We start from the raw sequence: 15,847 nt of genomic DNA on the forward strand, positions 1-15,847 counted from the left end.
TGATGTTATACCACAACTCATTTGGTCTTTGATCATTAATGTTCATTGTGTCAAATCTATTCTTGAGATGGTCTCTAAATTCAGGTGGGATATACTTAAGGTCTCTTTGAGTATACTCTGGCTCTTGTGGACTTCCTTTAGTTTTCTTGTGGATCATATCAAATTATAGCTAACATACAAAGACTGGGAATTCCGAAACACGTAATTGTGCTCATGGGAAACCTGTACATAGACAAAGAGGCAGTTGTTTGAACAGAACAAGGGGATACTGTGTGGTTTAAAATCAGGAAATGTATGAGTCAGGGTTGTATGCTTTCACCATACTTATTCAATCTCTATGCTGAGCAAATAATCTGAGAAGCTGGACTCTGTGAAAAAGAACTTGGCATCAGGATTGGAGGAAGACTCATAAACAAGCTGCAATATGTAGATGACACAACCTTGCTTGATGAAAGGGAATAGAACTTGAAGCACTTACTGATGAAGATCAAAGACTACAGCCTTCAATATGGATGGAACCTCAACTTAAAGAAAACAAAAATCCTCACAACTGGACCAATAATCAACATCATGATAAACGGAGAAAATATTGAAGTTGTCAAGGATTTCCTTTTACTTGGATTCACAATCAACACATATGGAAGTAGCAGTCAAGAAATCAAATGATGTATTGCATTGGAGAAATCTGCTGCAAACCCAGTGCCCCAGTGCCAAAGACCTCTTTAAAGTCTTAAAAAGTAAAGATGTTGCTTTGACAACTAAGGTGCACTTGACCCAAGCCATGGTGTTTTCGACTGCCTCATATGCACAGAAAAGCTGGACAATGAATAAGGAAAACCGAAGAAGAGCTGATGGCTTTGAATTATGGTGTTGGTGAAGAATATTGAATATACCATGGATTGCTAGAAGAATGAACAAATCTGTTTTGGAAGAAGTACAGCTAGAATGCTCCTTAAAAGGGAGGATGGCGAGACTTTGTCTCACATTCTTTGAACATATTATCAGGAAAGACCAATCCCTGGAGAAGGACATCAGGCTTGATAAAGTAGAGGGTCAAAGAAAAAAAGAAAGACCCTCAATAAAACAGTTTGACACAATGGCTGTAATAATGGGTTCAAACATAGCAAAGACTGTGAGAATGGCACAGGACTGGGCAGTGTTTTGTTCCATTGTAAATGCGGTGGCTATGAGTGGCAAATGACTGGACAGCACCTAACAGCAACAAGTTACATAGTTAGTGAGTGGCAGGGCCAGGACTGACTCTGGAGCCTGCCGTTTTAAGGGCTTAGCTCTAATGATAATGATTATCAGGATATGAGAAATCTTTCTTTTTTTGTATTCTTACCAATAATGATTTTTAAAAATCAAATTATTTGATCACTGGGTGATACGAGTATATTTTCAAATTTTACATTCCATTTGTGTTTCTTCCTCTATCATTCTCTTTTATAGTCTTTACTATTTTCTATAGTATTTTTCTTTTGATTATTGATTGCTTAATTCTTTTTGTATTTAGAGTGTTATATTCTTTATCATACATGTTGAAAACATTTTCTTAGTCTCTATTTCACACTCTATATGTGTGCTTAAGGAAGTTTCACTTTCTGGATGTTGTCCCTGAAGACAGTAAATTTCGAGGATATCTTTTTATATAGGGTTAGGATTTGTCGCTCTCAAGAAGACCTAATGTCACTAAATCAGCTGTTTAGAGTCCTTGAGATGATCCAGTGTTTCTAGATTGAGAGGTAGAGAATGGAGGAATGCTAAGTAATATATACGCACCCTGGATTCTGGATAAGAAAGTGCGTCACAGAGATTGGTGCAACAAAATATGGAAGTTCTCTGTTGCATACAATAATCTAGATATGGGAATATTAAATCTGATTTTGCCAATATTTATAACTGTCTTGATTATTCTCCCTTCAGGCTTATTAAGAATTCTTCTAGGAATCACTGGGCAAAAGTTGCATTTGTTTTTCTATACAGTATGTTCTTCTCCAGAGTAGTTTGTGATTATACCACAGTTTGTCTGATCTTAGAAAAGATATTTATTCCAAATGGATATTAGTTTGAATTGGCTTTTCTTAGACTCAACTTGCCAGACCTAGAATGAAGGAACGCTGACTTTCCACACACTGGATTAAAATATATAGTAGCTGAGAAGACAGAGAAAGGAAATGGCAAATTAAACTAATGGCCTAAGATATTAAATATTTCTTTCAATACTGTCAGATACATTATCCTGAAAAAAAAATGTGTTTTCATTGTTTAGTTGATTTTTATTTCTATGTCTTTGTTTTCTAGAAGAGCAATACAGAAAAACTTATCGAAGAAAATCAAAAGAGACAGCTAGCTAAACTAGAAAAAAGGGAGGAAGAAAGATGGAATAACTTGTCCCTGTCTATTGAAAAGGAAATCAAAGGGAATCTTAATTCTGGAGTGGGAAGACTAGAAGATTTTCTCCAAACATGCCCTGTTAAATCTGTAAAACTTATTGCTGAAATGGTAGGATTGGAGGCCTGTTTTAAGTCATGGATGGAATACTGTCTAAAGCCAGGTACGTGGATATATTAATTTTAGAATTTTCTTGAATAACATGTTAGTGAGGACAGAGCAAAGGAGTCCCTGGTGGCATGAATAGTTACACACGGCACTACTAACCAAAAGATTGCCTTGTAAATGAGACCTGGCAGTCTGATTCTGAAAGGTCACAGCCATGAAAATCCTACAGAGCAGTTCTACTCCACACACATGGGGTCACTGTGAGTTGGAATTGACTCAATGTCAACTACGAACAACAATCAAATAGAGAAAAGAAATGGCATTGACCACACATTTTGATTCTTCTGTCATGTACTAATTTGGGGAGCTACTTTTGATGTCGAAAGAAGAAGAGGGTATGCTTTTGTTTGATCCAGTAATAACATCACAGCTATAGCATGGGGAGGGTATCAGTGGATAGATTTGATTTGAAAATTCAATTCAGCAAACGATTCTTCAAAGCCAGCCATGAGTACTGAGTACCAGGTTGGGTGTCTACGGTACTCGTACTTCTGAACCAAAGAGCAAAGTCTCTGCTCTTAAGGGTCTTAATGATGTTTCTTAAGGGACTTGGGCACATGCTCAGTTTATATCACCCCACATGTACCATGGTACAATAACCACAACCAAAGCAAAAACAATAAGACTGATGAATATTTAACGATCATTTGCTATAGTCTAAGAAATACATGTTTCATTAATTGAAACATGTGAATTATACATATCATTTAATTCTCACAATTCTTTGAGGTAGGTTCCATTACCCTGAAATTACACATAAGCAATAGGGTTTCCAGGAGAGCTAATTATGTGTTTAAATGTCATCGACAGAGCAAGGAAAATTTTAATATACCACTTTTGCTTCAAAGTATATGCACAAATTAAATAGATAAATTGGGATACAAACACTGTTTTATGGATGAGGGCCAGAGAATTAACATTTTTGATTGGAGAGAAGATGAAAGGTATTTATCCCTTAATTGTGGTCAGAGGAAAGTAATTATTAAAAGTACAGTATGGAATGGCCATCTTAAAAAAAAAAAATTCAGTTCAGCCCAGACTAAATCTTATTTCTAATGATTATACTATTGTCATTATTGTAGTCATTTGACATAGATTATTTTGTTCAATCCTTCTAATATATTTATGTGATTAGACCTTATAAAGATAATAAGGCTTAGAGAGGAAGCTTTCCAAGTACCTAAATGAAGCATGCAAGTTCAATTTGAATTTCAGACAATGAATAATTTTTTAGTGCAAGTATATGACATGCAATATTGCCCCCACATTGGTACCCTCTATTTTCGTTCGTTAAAGCTGGCAACTCTAACTCCAGAGTCCACAATTTTAACTCATCTACAGTACTTGTATTACGAGTCCCTTGATTCTTGTGAGTGATGCATATGAATAAGCTTTTATTTTTCCTGTGATAAAACTAAGTCACCTTTGGGCACTGTTTTGTCAATGTCTCGCCTCACTTAAATCATGCACACAGATGTTTTACTTTAACAGAAGCAGAATCTAAAGATGTAAACATAGTAATTCAGATGATGAAAAGGATTCACGTAATCCATGATAAATACTCAGAACTATTACAAAATTCACATCGACAAAAATTAGCCAAATATTTAAAATATGTTGGATTTGACAACTTGGCACACTCCTTATGTCCTCAGGTAAATGCTATAGAACATATTATGTGGCATTCATGTGTGTGTGTATGAAGTATTTTATGGAATGTATTTAAAATAAATGTATACTAGATTCAATCAAAAGAGTCCAATCCACGATAATATCATTAACTACATATTATCATGGATATGTACAGGTCTAATATTGTTTTGGATGTATATATACCTAGAATAACATTTTTATTCATATAAGGTTGTAGCATGTCCAAATATATTTATAGTAGTTTGCTTGAGATCTTTGTAAAATTCATTCATTTATTCATTAAACAAATATTTATTGACCACCCAGCATGTATCAGGGACTGTTTTAGGCACTGGGGATACTACAGTGGTTTTTTTTTTTTTTTTAATTTCTCCTCTAACAGAGCTTACAATGGAGTTTAATTTTGAATTCTACATTTTTTCAAAAGGCAATCTCATCTAATTAATGGATTTAAATTCTATTTGCAGATGAATTCCAAATGCATATCTCCATCTTTTGACTCCTCTCGTCTCCTCTTCTATCTGATTTATGGATAATTCTTCAGTCCAAGTAGGGACTCAGTATCTCCACTCGGATATCTAATAAACTTATCAAAGTAAAATTTCTTGTCAGGGGTTGATTTCCCCCTTCCTTCTTTTCATCTAATCATCTTCATCTTAGTAAATTCACCACAATCTACTCAACTGCTGAATCACCAAATTTAGGAATTCTTCATTCCTTTCTTTCTCTCACAGACCTTTATTTCCAATCCTTCAACATATCCTGGTCCTTCTATCTTCAAAGTATATCTTAGATTTATCAATTCTCTGCCCCCGTTACCTTAGTCCAAGCTATTGTTTTTTTGACTGTGCATACTACAAATTGACTTTCCTTCAATTTCTTTCCTTGATTTCCTTACAACTTGTTCCCAATATGGTGGCAATCTTGTAAATCTTGAGTCACAACATGTCACTCTCCTACTGAAAATGTTTCAGGGACTTCCCATCTCACTTCGAATAAACTCTTTACCAAGGCCCACAAAGCCCTTCTTACCTGGTTTCTTGTTACCTCTCCATTTCCATTTCCAAACGCTTTATTATTGAGAGAGCAGATCTCATGTTTACCTCAGAGTTTTTGCACTAGCTGTTTCTCCTGTATGAATGTTTATTCCTTCAGGTCTTAGCTTGGCTGGATCTTCTGATCGTTAATGTTTTAGGTGAGACATCACCTTATCAGAGAAGAATTTATGATAATCTGGTTTGAGACGATTCAGTCATTAGAGGCATTTCTCCCTCCTCACCCCCATAACCCATAGAGTCATTAAGATATTTCCTTATTTCTGTTTCTTTACAGCATATATCACTATTTAAATTTCTTTGTTTATATTTTGTTCATTTGGTTATTGTTTGTTTCCCTAATTTAGAATGTAAATTCCATCAGAGCAGGACCCTTCTCTCTATGGTTTCTTTATGTGCCTCTCATGCAGTAAGTTTTAAAATATGCATTCAATAAATGAAAGGAAAAAAGGCAGAAAGGATGGGTGAAGGGAAGGGAAGAGTTCTGTAGATGCGATTGTTGTCTGCAAATCATGTTTTCTACATACCTTCAGAAATTTCTGAAGATCCCTGGAAAGAATTAAAATTAATCCTCAGAGAGATGGATCAACTTCATTTTTTTTTCTTAGAAAGTCTCACAATTATTTCTATTGAATATTTTGCATGTATACTGACTCCTTTAAACTCCTCATTTGTTATTAGCTATTACTTTTAGAGAGTGATTGAAGAGAAAATATATTTTAAGGTAAAGTATCTCTCTTGGTAATAATTTGAGAACCACAAATATAGTATATTTAGAAAAAGGAGAGCTACACTTGGCAGCTGCTTGATCTTAGTAAAGTGAGGATGCTTTTTGTTAAGAGGGGAATAGGAGAGAGGGCATCCACTCAGGATAACTAGCTGGTGAGAGGAGATATAGTTAGCCTTACACTTTGTCCTCAACCAGTGGTTCCTATAATGGCTTTAGAACGTCCCTGAGTCTCCATGCTGAGTGACGACAGGAATTCAGACTTTGCTATGTGGCCCATTCCTGAAGACTGCTAACATGGTCTACTAATCCTTTCAGGTGGGTCTTGCTTCCCTAGCTTCAGGATGACTTTGAACAACTCCTTGGCAATTCTGCAGATCCCTCTGGACTGCTTGAAACCAGTTTTCCTGGGTGGTTTTTCTTTTCCTCTGCTACACTTTGAGGGTCTCTCTCTTTTTTTTTTTTTTGCGTTTCAGCAGAAATTTATTATTTTTTATAAAAATATCCCTGTAGTTAGTTATAACAACAAAACCGTTTTTCATAAGCCGAGCTTACATATATCAATATACCTACAAGGCTAAAACTCTATGCTAATTTACTTTTTGAACCTTGTAATGTGCTCCTATCAGAGCTGTCATTATTACCCAGTTACAGTGATGCCTCGAATCCCATGCTTTCATCTGCACATGCTACAAGCACGCGCTGTTTTTTTCATTCCTGCTGGTGTTTTTTTTTTTTTTTTTTGCTATACTTAGGATTACAGTTTTATTACAGTAAAAAGGGTACAAATGAAGAAACACAGGGAGAGGCCTGGGAGGATCCCCAGTGAAGAGCTTCCATGTCTGCAGAAACACGTTACTCTCCCATGCTTCCATATCTATCACTGACTAGCGAGGTCACCCAAGCTTCAGGGTCCAGAATTTTTATCAGGGTTTCATTACATAAGCTTGATTGAATCACTGCTCATGAGGTTGAAATTAACCTCCTGCTTCTTTTCCCTCCCCTCCCCTGAGATTGTTCTGATATCACATTCCCTGGTGGGACTAGTCACTTCATTCACATAACCCCCCAAGTGTAATTTGGAGCTGCTCCACAAATAATGAAAATTCCAATCACTGGGGAAGTTCCAAGGGTTTAGGGATTACTTCCCAGGAACCAGGAACAAAGACCCAGTGCTCTAGTTAAAGTTAATCGTACACTCTACATTCCCAGGTCCGTCCATGTTTTTTTTCTTTTTAACCTTTTATTTTAACATAATTTAGGTTTACTAAAAAGTTGCAGGTATATTACAACATATTCTTGTAATCTCTTCATCCAGAGTCCTCAAATATTCACATTTTTTTCACTTTTTTTTTTAATTTTTATTGAGCTTCAAGTGAACATTTACAAATCAAGTCAGTCTGTCACATATAAGTTTATATACACCTTACTCCATACTCCCACTTGCTCTCCCCCTAATGAGTCAGCCCTTCAGTCTCTCCTTTTGTGACAATTTTGCCAGCTTCCAACCCTCTCTACCCTCCCATCCCCCCTCCAGACAGGAGATGCCAACACAGTCTCAAGTGTCCACCTGATACAAGTAGCTCACTCTTCATCAGCATCTCTCTCCTCCCCACTGTCCAGTCCCTTCCATGTCTGATGAGTTGTCTTCCGGAATGGTTCCTGTCCTGGGCCAACAGAAGGTTTGGCGACCATGACTGCCGGGATTCCTCTAGTCTCAGTCAGACCATTAAGTATGGTCTTTTTGTGAGAATGAGGGGTCTGCATCCCACTGATCTCCTCCTCCCTCAGGGGTTCTCTGTTGTGCTCCCTGTCAGGGCAGTCATCGATTGTGGCCGGGCACCAACTAGTTCTTCTGGTCTCAGGATGATGTAAGTCTGTGGTTCATGTGGCCATTTCTGTCTCTTGGGCTCTTAGTTATCGTGTGACCTTGGTGTTCTTCATTCGCCTTTGATCCAGGTGGGTTGAGACCAATTGATGCATCTTAGATGGCTGCTTGTTAGCATTTAAGACCCCAGACGCCACATTTCAAAGTGGGTTGCAGAATGTTTTCATAATAGAATTATTTTGCCAATTGACTTAGAAGTCCCCTTAAGCCATAGTCCCCAAACCCCCGCCCTTGCTCCGCTGACCTTTGAAAAGCATTCAGTTTATCCCGGAAACTCCTTTGCTTTTGGTCCAGTCCAGTTGAGCTGACCTTCCTTGTATTGAGTATTGTCCTTCCCTTCACCTAAAGCAGTTCTTATCTACTAACTAATCAGTAAAAGACCCTCTCCCACCCTCCCTCGCTCCCCCCTTCATAACCACAAAAGTATGCGTTCTTCTCAATTTATACTATTTCTCAAGATCTTATAATAGTGGTCTTATACAATATTTGTCCTTTTGCCTCTGACTAATTTTGCTCAGCATAATGCCTTCCACGTTCCTCTATGTTATGAAATGTTTCACAGATTCGTCACTGTTCTTTATCGATGCGTAGTATTCCATTGTGTGAATATACCACAATTTATTTAACCATTCATCCATTGATGGACACCTTAGTTGCTTCCAGCTTTTTGCTATTGTAAACAGAGCTGCAATAAACATGGGTGTGCATATATCTGTTCGTGTGAAGGCTTTAATTTCTCTAGGGTATTTTTTATATTCCGAGGAGTGGGATTTCTGGGTTGCATAGTAGGTCTATTTCTAACTGTTTAAGATAACGCCAGATCGATTTCCAAAGTGGTTGTACCATTTTACATTCCCACCAGCAGTATATAAGAGTTCCAATCTCTCTGCAGCATCTCCAACATTTATTATTTTGTGTTTTTTGGATTAATGCCAGCCTTGTTGGAGTGAGATGGAATCTCATCGAAGTTTTAATTTGTATTTCTCTAATGGCTAATGATCGAGAGCATTTTCTCATGTATCTGTTAGCTGCCTGAATATCTTCTTCAGTGAAGTGTGTGTTCATATCCTTTGCCCACTTCTTGATTGGGTTGTTTGTCTTTTTGTGGTTGAGTTTTAACAGAATTATATAGATTTTAGAGATCAGGCGCTGGTCGGAGATGTCATAGCTGAAAATTCTTTCCCAGTCTGTAGGTGGTCTTTTTACTCTTTTGGTGAAGCCTTTAGATGAGCATAGGTGTTTGATTTTTAGGAGCTCCCAGTTATCTGGTTTCTCTTCATCATTTTTGGTAATGTTTAGTATTCTGTTTATGCCTTGTATTAGGGCTCTTAATGTTGTCCCTATTTTTCCTTCCATGATCTTTATCGTTTTAGTCTTTGTGTTCAGGTCTTTGATCCACTTGGAGTTAGTTTTTGTGCGTGGTGTGAGGTATGGGTCCTGTTTCATTTTTTTGCAAATGGATGTCCAGTTATGCCAGCACCATTTGTTAAAAAGACTACCTTTTCCCCAATTAACTGACACTGGACCTTTGTCAAATATCAGCTGCTCATATGTGGATGGATTTATATCCGGGTTCTCAATTCTGTTCCATTGGTCTATGTGCCTGTTGTTGTACCAGTACCAGGCTGTTTTGACTACTGTGGCTGTATAATAGGTTCTGAAATTAGGTAGAGTGAGGCCTCCCACTTTCTTCGTCTTTTTCAGTAATTCTTTACTTATCCGAGGCTTCTTTCCCTTCCATATGAAGTTGGTGATTTGTTTCTCCATCACATTAAAAAATGTCATTGGAATTTGGATCAGAAGTGCATTGTATGTATAGATGGTTTTTGGTAGAATAGACATTTTTACTATGTTAAGTCTTCCTATCCATGAGCAAGGTATGTTTTTCCACTTAAGTAGGTCCTCTTTAGTTTCTTGTAGTAGTACTTTGTAGTTTTCTTTATATAGGTCTTTTACATCTTTGGTAAGATTTATTCCTAAGTATTTTACCTTCTTGGGGGCTATTGTGAATGGTATTGATTTGGTGATTTCCTCTTCGATGTTCTTTTTGTTGATGTAGAGGAATCTAAGTGATTTTTGTATGTTTATCTTATAACCTGAGACTCTGCCAAACTCTTCTATTAGTTTCGGTAGTTTTCTGGAGGATTCCTTAGGGTTTTCTGTGTATAAGATCATGTCATCTGCAAATAGAGATAATTTTACTTCCTCTTTGCCAATCTGGATGCCCTTTATTTCTTTGTCTAGCCTAATTGCTCTGGCTAGGACCTCTAGCACAATGTTGAATAAGAGCGGTGATAAAAGGCATCCTTGTCTGGTTCCTGTTCTTAAGGGAAATGCTTTCAGGCTCTCTCTATTTAGAGTGATGTTGGCTGTTGGCTTTGTATAAAAAAAAAAAAGGCTTTGTATAGATGCCTTTTATTATGTTGAGGAATTTTCCTTCAATTCCTATTTTGGTGAGAGTTTTTATCATAAATGGGTGTTGGACTTTGTCAAATGCCTTTTCTGCATCAATTGATAAGATCATGTGGTTTTTGTCTTTTGTTTTATTTATATGGTGGATTACATTAATGGTTTTTCTAATATTAAACCAGCCTTGCATACCTGGTATAAATCCAACTTGGTCATGGTGCATTATTTTTTTGATATGATGTCGAATTCTATTGGCTAGAATTTTGTTGAGGATTTTTGCATTTACGTTCATGAGGGATATAGGTCTGTAATTTTCTTTTTTTGTGATGTCTTTACCTGGTTTTGGTATCAGGGAAATGGTGGCTTCATAGAATGAGTTAGGTAGTATTCCATCATTTTCTATGCTTTGGAATACCTTCAGAAGTAGTGGTGTTAACTCTTCTCTGAAAGTTTGGTAGAACTCTGCAGTAAAGCCGTATGGGCCAGGGCTTTCTTTTGTTGGGAGTTTTTTGATTACCGTTTCAATCTCTTTTTTTGTTATGGGTCTATTTAGTTGTTCTGCTTCTGATTGTGTTAGTTTAGGTAGGTAGTGTTTTTCCAGGAATTCATCCATTTCTTCTAGGTTTGCAAATTTTTTAGAGTACAATTTTTCGTAATAATCTGATATGATTCTTTTAATTTCAGGTGGGTCTGTTGTGATGTGGCCCATCTCGTTTCTTATTTGGGTTATTTGTTTCCTTCCCTGTATTTCTTTAGTCAGTCTGGCCAATGGTTTATCAATTTTGTTAATTTTTTCAAAGAACCAGCTTTTGGCTTTGTCAATTCTTTCAATTGTTTTTCTGTTCTCTAATTCATTTAGTTCAGCTCTAATTTTTATTATTTGTTTTCTTCTGGTGCCTGATGGATTCTTTTGTTGCTCACTTTCTATTTGTTCAAGTTGTAGGAACAGTTCTCTGATTTTGGCTCTTTCTTCTTTTTGTATGTGTGCATTTATCGATATAAATTGGCCTCTGAGCACTGCTTTTGCTGTGTCCCAGAGGTTTTGATAGGAAGTATTTTCATTCTTGTTGCATTCTCTGAATTTCTTTATTCCCTCCTTAATGTCTTCTATAACCCAGTCTTTTTACAGCAGGATATTGTTCAGTTTCCAAGTATTTGATTTCTTTTCCCTAATTTTTCTGTTATTGATTTCCACTTTTATGGCCTTTTGGTCTGAGAAGATGCTTTGTAATATTTCGATGTTTTGCATTCTGCAAAGGTTTGTTTTATGACCTAATATGTGGTCTATTCTAGAGAATGTTCCATGTGCGCTAAAAAAAAAGTATACTTTGCAGCAGTTGGGTGGAGAGTTCTGTATAAGTCAATGAGGTCAAATTGGTTGATTGTAGTGATTAGGTCTTCCGTGTCTCTACTGAGCTTCTTTCTGGATGTCCTGTCCTTCTCTGAAAGTGGTGTGTTGAAGTCTCCTACTATAATTGTGGAGGTGTCTACCTCACTTTTCAGTTCTGTTAAAATTTGTTTTATGTATCTTGCAGCCCTGTCATTGGGTGCATAAATATTTAATATGGTTATATCTTCCTGGTCAATTGTCCCTTTAATCATTATGTAGTGTCCTTCTTTATCCTTTGTGGTGGATTTAAGTTTAAAGTCTATTTTGTCAGAAATTTATATTGCTACTCCTGCTCTTTTTGCTTGTTGTTTACTTGATATATTTTTTTCCATCCTTTGAGTTTTAGTTTGTTTGTGTCTCTAAGTCTAAGGTGTGTCTCTTGTAGGCAGCATATAGATGGATCGTGTTTCTTTATCCAGTCTGAGACTCTCTGTCTCTTTATTGGTGCTTTTAGTCCATTTACATTCAGCGTAATTATAGATAAGTATGTGTTTAGTGTTGTCATTTTGATGCCTTTTTATGTGTGTTGTTGACAATTTCATTTTTCCACATACTTTTTTGTGCTGGGACGTTTTTCTTAGTAAATTGTGAGATCCTCATTTTCGTAGTGTTTGACTTTATGTTTGTCGAGTTGTTACATTTTTCTTGGCTTTTACCTTGAGTTATGGAGTTGTTATACCTCTTTGTGGTTACCTTAATATTTAACCCTATTTTTCTAAGTAAAAACCTAACTTGTATTGTCCTATATCGCCTTGTATCCCTCTTCATATGGCAGTTCTATGCCACCTGTATTTAGTCCCTCTTTTTGATTATTGTGTTCTTTTGCGTATTGACTTCAATGATTCCCTGTTTTGAGAATTTTTTTTTTTAAATTAATCTTAATTTGTTTTTGTGATTTCCCTATTTGAGTTCATATCAGGATGCTCTGTTCTGTGACCTTGTGTTGTGCTGGTATCTGATATTATTGGTTTTCTGGCCAATTTCCTTTAGTATTTCTTGTAGCTTTGGTTTGGTTTTTGCAAATTCTCTAAGCTTGTGTTTATCTGTAAATATCTTAATTTCACCTTCATATTTCAGAGAGAGTTTTGCTGGATATATGATCCTTGGCTTGCAGTTTTTCTCCTTCAGTGCTCTGTATATGTCATCCCATTGCCTTCTTGCCTGCATGGTTTCTGCTGAGTAGTCTGAACTTATTCTTATTGATTCTCCCTTGTAGGAGACCTTTCTTTTATCCCTGGCTGCTTTAAAAATTTTCTCTTTATCTTTGGTTTTGGCGGGTTTGATGATAATATGTCTTGGTGTTTTTCTTTTTGGATCAATCTTAAATGGGGTTCGATGAGCATCTTGGATAGATATCCTTTCATCTTTCATGATGTGAGGAAAGTTTCCTGCGAGCAGATCTTCAACTATTCTCTCTGTGTTTTCTGTTATCTCTCCCTGTTCTGGGACTCCAATCACACGCAAGTTATCCTTCTTGATAGAGTCCCACATGATTCTTAGGGTTTCTTCATTTTTTAAAATTCTTTTATCTGATTTTTTTTTCAGCTATATTGGTGTTATTTCCCTGGTCTTTGAGGGTCTTTTGGTGGGGCAAGTAATTTGCAGTTGGCTACTAACCTAAACACTGGAGGTTTTAATCCACCCAGCTGTGCCACAATTACAGTCATTGAAAACCCTGTGTTCAGTCTACTCTGACACACATGGGTCACCATGATTCTGAATCAAGTAGATGGCAGTAGGTTTGGTTTTGGCTTATTACACTTCGTATCAAGCGTGGACACAGACTCGAATCTTGGTCCCAAAGTCCCATAGCTGAAATTTGACTGCCATATTTAACCAGACTTTTGAGGTCTTGCGGATATAGAAACAAGTTACAATGGGGGAAAATATCGTAACACAGTATGTGAGGTGAGCTCATACTTCAAACCCAATCAATTATAGTGTGTATTAGATATTTCTGTCTTTGGTCATTCTGTCCCTGCCTCATACTACAAGGCCATATAGCTTTCTTTCCCACAGAGGAAGGATCGTGATTGTCCATTTCTTTGATGTCCCTGGAAATCAGAAGAAAGGATTTTCCTAAAATAAACTTATAAGCTCTAGGAAAGCAGTTCCCTTTAAAAGAAAATGTGTTGACGAGGATGATGACAGACAGAAATCTAGCTACCTACTGTTTGAAACCACTCCAGATCTGGAAAGAATATTTGTTTTATCTTTGGGTAACAGAAGTTCTTTTTTTTTTTTTTTCCCGTAAACCGGAACATAAATGGGGGAAAAAAAATACTGGCAATTAAAAATAATATGTATTTGGAAATATTTAAGTGTAAGTTTTTCCTACTTCCAGCCATCAATGTTTCAAAACATGTCTCAGGATTGATTCTCAACTAGGACACCTCAATATGTAAATTCTCATTTTCCAAGCTCTGCTGATATTACCATATTTAAGAGTTATCAAAATTTTAAGAATGGAAGTTATGACACGTGTGTGAATTTGTTGTGATGGTGGGTTTCTTAGTGGTAGTAGTTGCTTACCATCGAGTACCATACTTTGAGTAAAATTTTATTTGTCAGATAATACACACTAATTACGTGGGTCCATATAAGAAAATTTGCTTTACCAAAGACACCCTTTTAAGATTAGTATGAGTTCCTTAACTGAAACACAGTTTTTTTTTTTGGGGGGGGGAGGAATTGTTCATTGTTAGCAATGATCAAGGATACACATATTGTAATTAGAAAGTAATTTTATGTGTTGTATTTAAATATATTCTTCTAGAACATGGTTCTGCCACATACAGCAGCATTTTTCTGAACCTTATAGTGAAAATACTATATTTCCTATTATTAATTTTTGTGTCAGAAGAGCGAATGCATTAAATGGAATAAAAATATTACTCTCCCTTATTTACTGTGAATTGTGCTATAAAGCTTATTTAGGATGTGTAAGATATTGAAAGAAACATGAAATAAATCAAACTATAATATGATTGGTAGTAAATTTTCCATGCCCAGGTTTAAAATTACAAAATTACCTGAAATCATAATAAATATACAATGTATATTTTAGGTAAAAGAGTCCATTACTGAAAAGGATATTTCTAAATACTCAGTTTGCATGGGAGCAGCGCGGTTTCAGTTAACACACATGGGCCCGTACTTATTTCGAGAAGAAAGAAGTGATCCTGATCCCAGGGTGCATCATTTCATACCAGACACATGGCAGGTATTTATCTAAAAGATCTGTAGCCTGAAAAAGCAAAGAAACTCCAGGGAAGCAATTGGTTTGGACCTCATTGCATGGAACTAATTGTGGAATGTAAATCATTTTATGACAATGAAAGTAAACCATGCCTTTATCTAACAGATAAAGGAACCCAGCAAAGAGTCAATTGGAATGAAAAAAAAAAATATATAATAGGCCATATGTTTATGATATATTATGAATGACTCTGCTGTTTAACATTTGGACAATCTGAAAGCACCACTACTTAAAAAAAAAGTAAATTGTTGCCAAATATGTATTATTAAACATCAGGCACTACATTTTATATGGGAAATTAAGTGATAATTACATAGTATAGTGGTTAAGATTGTCTGGTTTTTAATCCAAAATCTATAGGTTCTATTAAAGGATAGCTGTAAGTGCTATTAAATGATAGATCTATTAAATGATATAGCTATAAAAAAAAATTAAATGATATAGCTATAGGTTCTATTAAAGCATATATCTTGGAGTAAAAATTTGGCAACAGTTTACCATGTTTGAACTCATTGTTGTATCCACTGTATGAATCCATCTCTTTGAGGGGCTTCCTCTTTTTCATTGACCCTTTACCAAGCATGATGTCCTTGTTCAGGGACTGGTCCCTCCTGATAACATGTCCAAAGTATGTGACACAAAGTCTTGGCATCCTTGCTTCTAAGGAGCGTTCTGGCTGTACTTCTTCCAAGATAGCTTTGTTCATTCTTTTACAGTCCATGGTATATTCGATATTCTTCACCAACACCATAATTCAAAAGGGTCAATTCTTCCAACTCCCTTATTCATTGCCCAGCTTTTGCATGCATATGAGGCAATTGAAAACACCAAACTGATGGATGTGTGGGGGTCTGTCTTATCAGGATTTTTTAAAAAAATCTAAGTGAGGAGTTTTATAGGCGAC

The 15,847-nt window shown here is 36.2% G+C and overlaps 1 protein-coding gene across 1 annotated transcript in view; it reads left to right on the forward strand.

The window, feature by feature from the left end:
• LOC100664568 (probable ATP-dependent RNA helicase DDX60) overlaps positions 1-15,847 on the forward strand; it is a 122,937-nt gene that overhangs the window by 44,772 nt on the left and 62,318 nt on the right. The window contains exons 13-15 of the mRNA XM_064273591.1: positions 2,305-2,557; positions 4,054-4,217; positions 14,752-14,907. Of these exons, the coding sequence (XP_064129661.1) occupies positions 2,305-2,557; positions 4,054-4,217; positions 14,752-14,907 (573 nt within the window). The remainder of the gene's footprint in view (positions 1-2,304; positions 2,558-4,053; positions 4,218-14,751; positions 14,908-15,847) is intronic.

Source organism: Loxodonta africana, chromosome 21 (genome assembly GCF_030014295.1).
Source record: "Loxodonta africana isolate mLoxAfr1 chromosome 21, mLoxAfr1.hap2, whole genome shotgun sequence".
Lineage (NCBI taxonomy): Eukaryota > Metazoa > Chordata > Mammalia > Proboscidea > Elephantidae > Loxodonta > Loxodonta africana.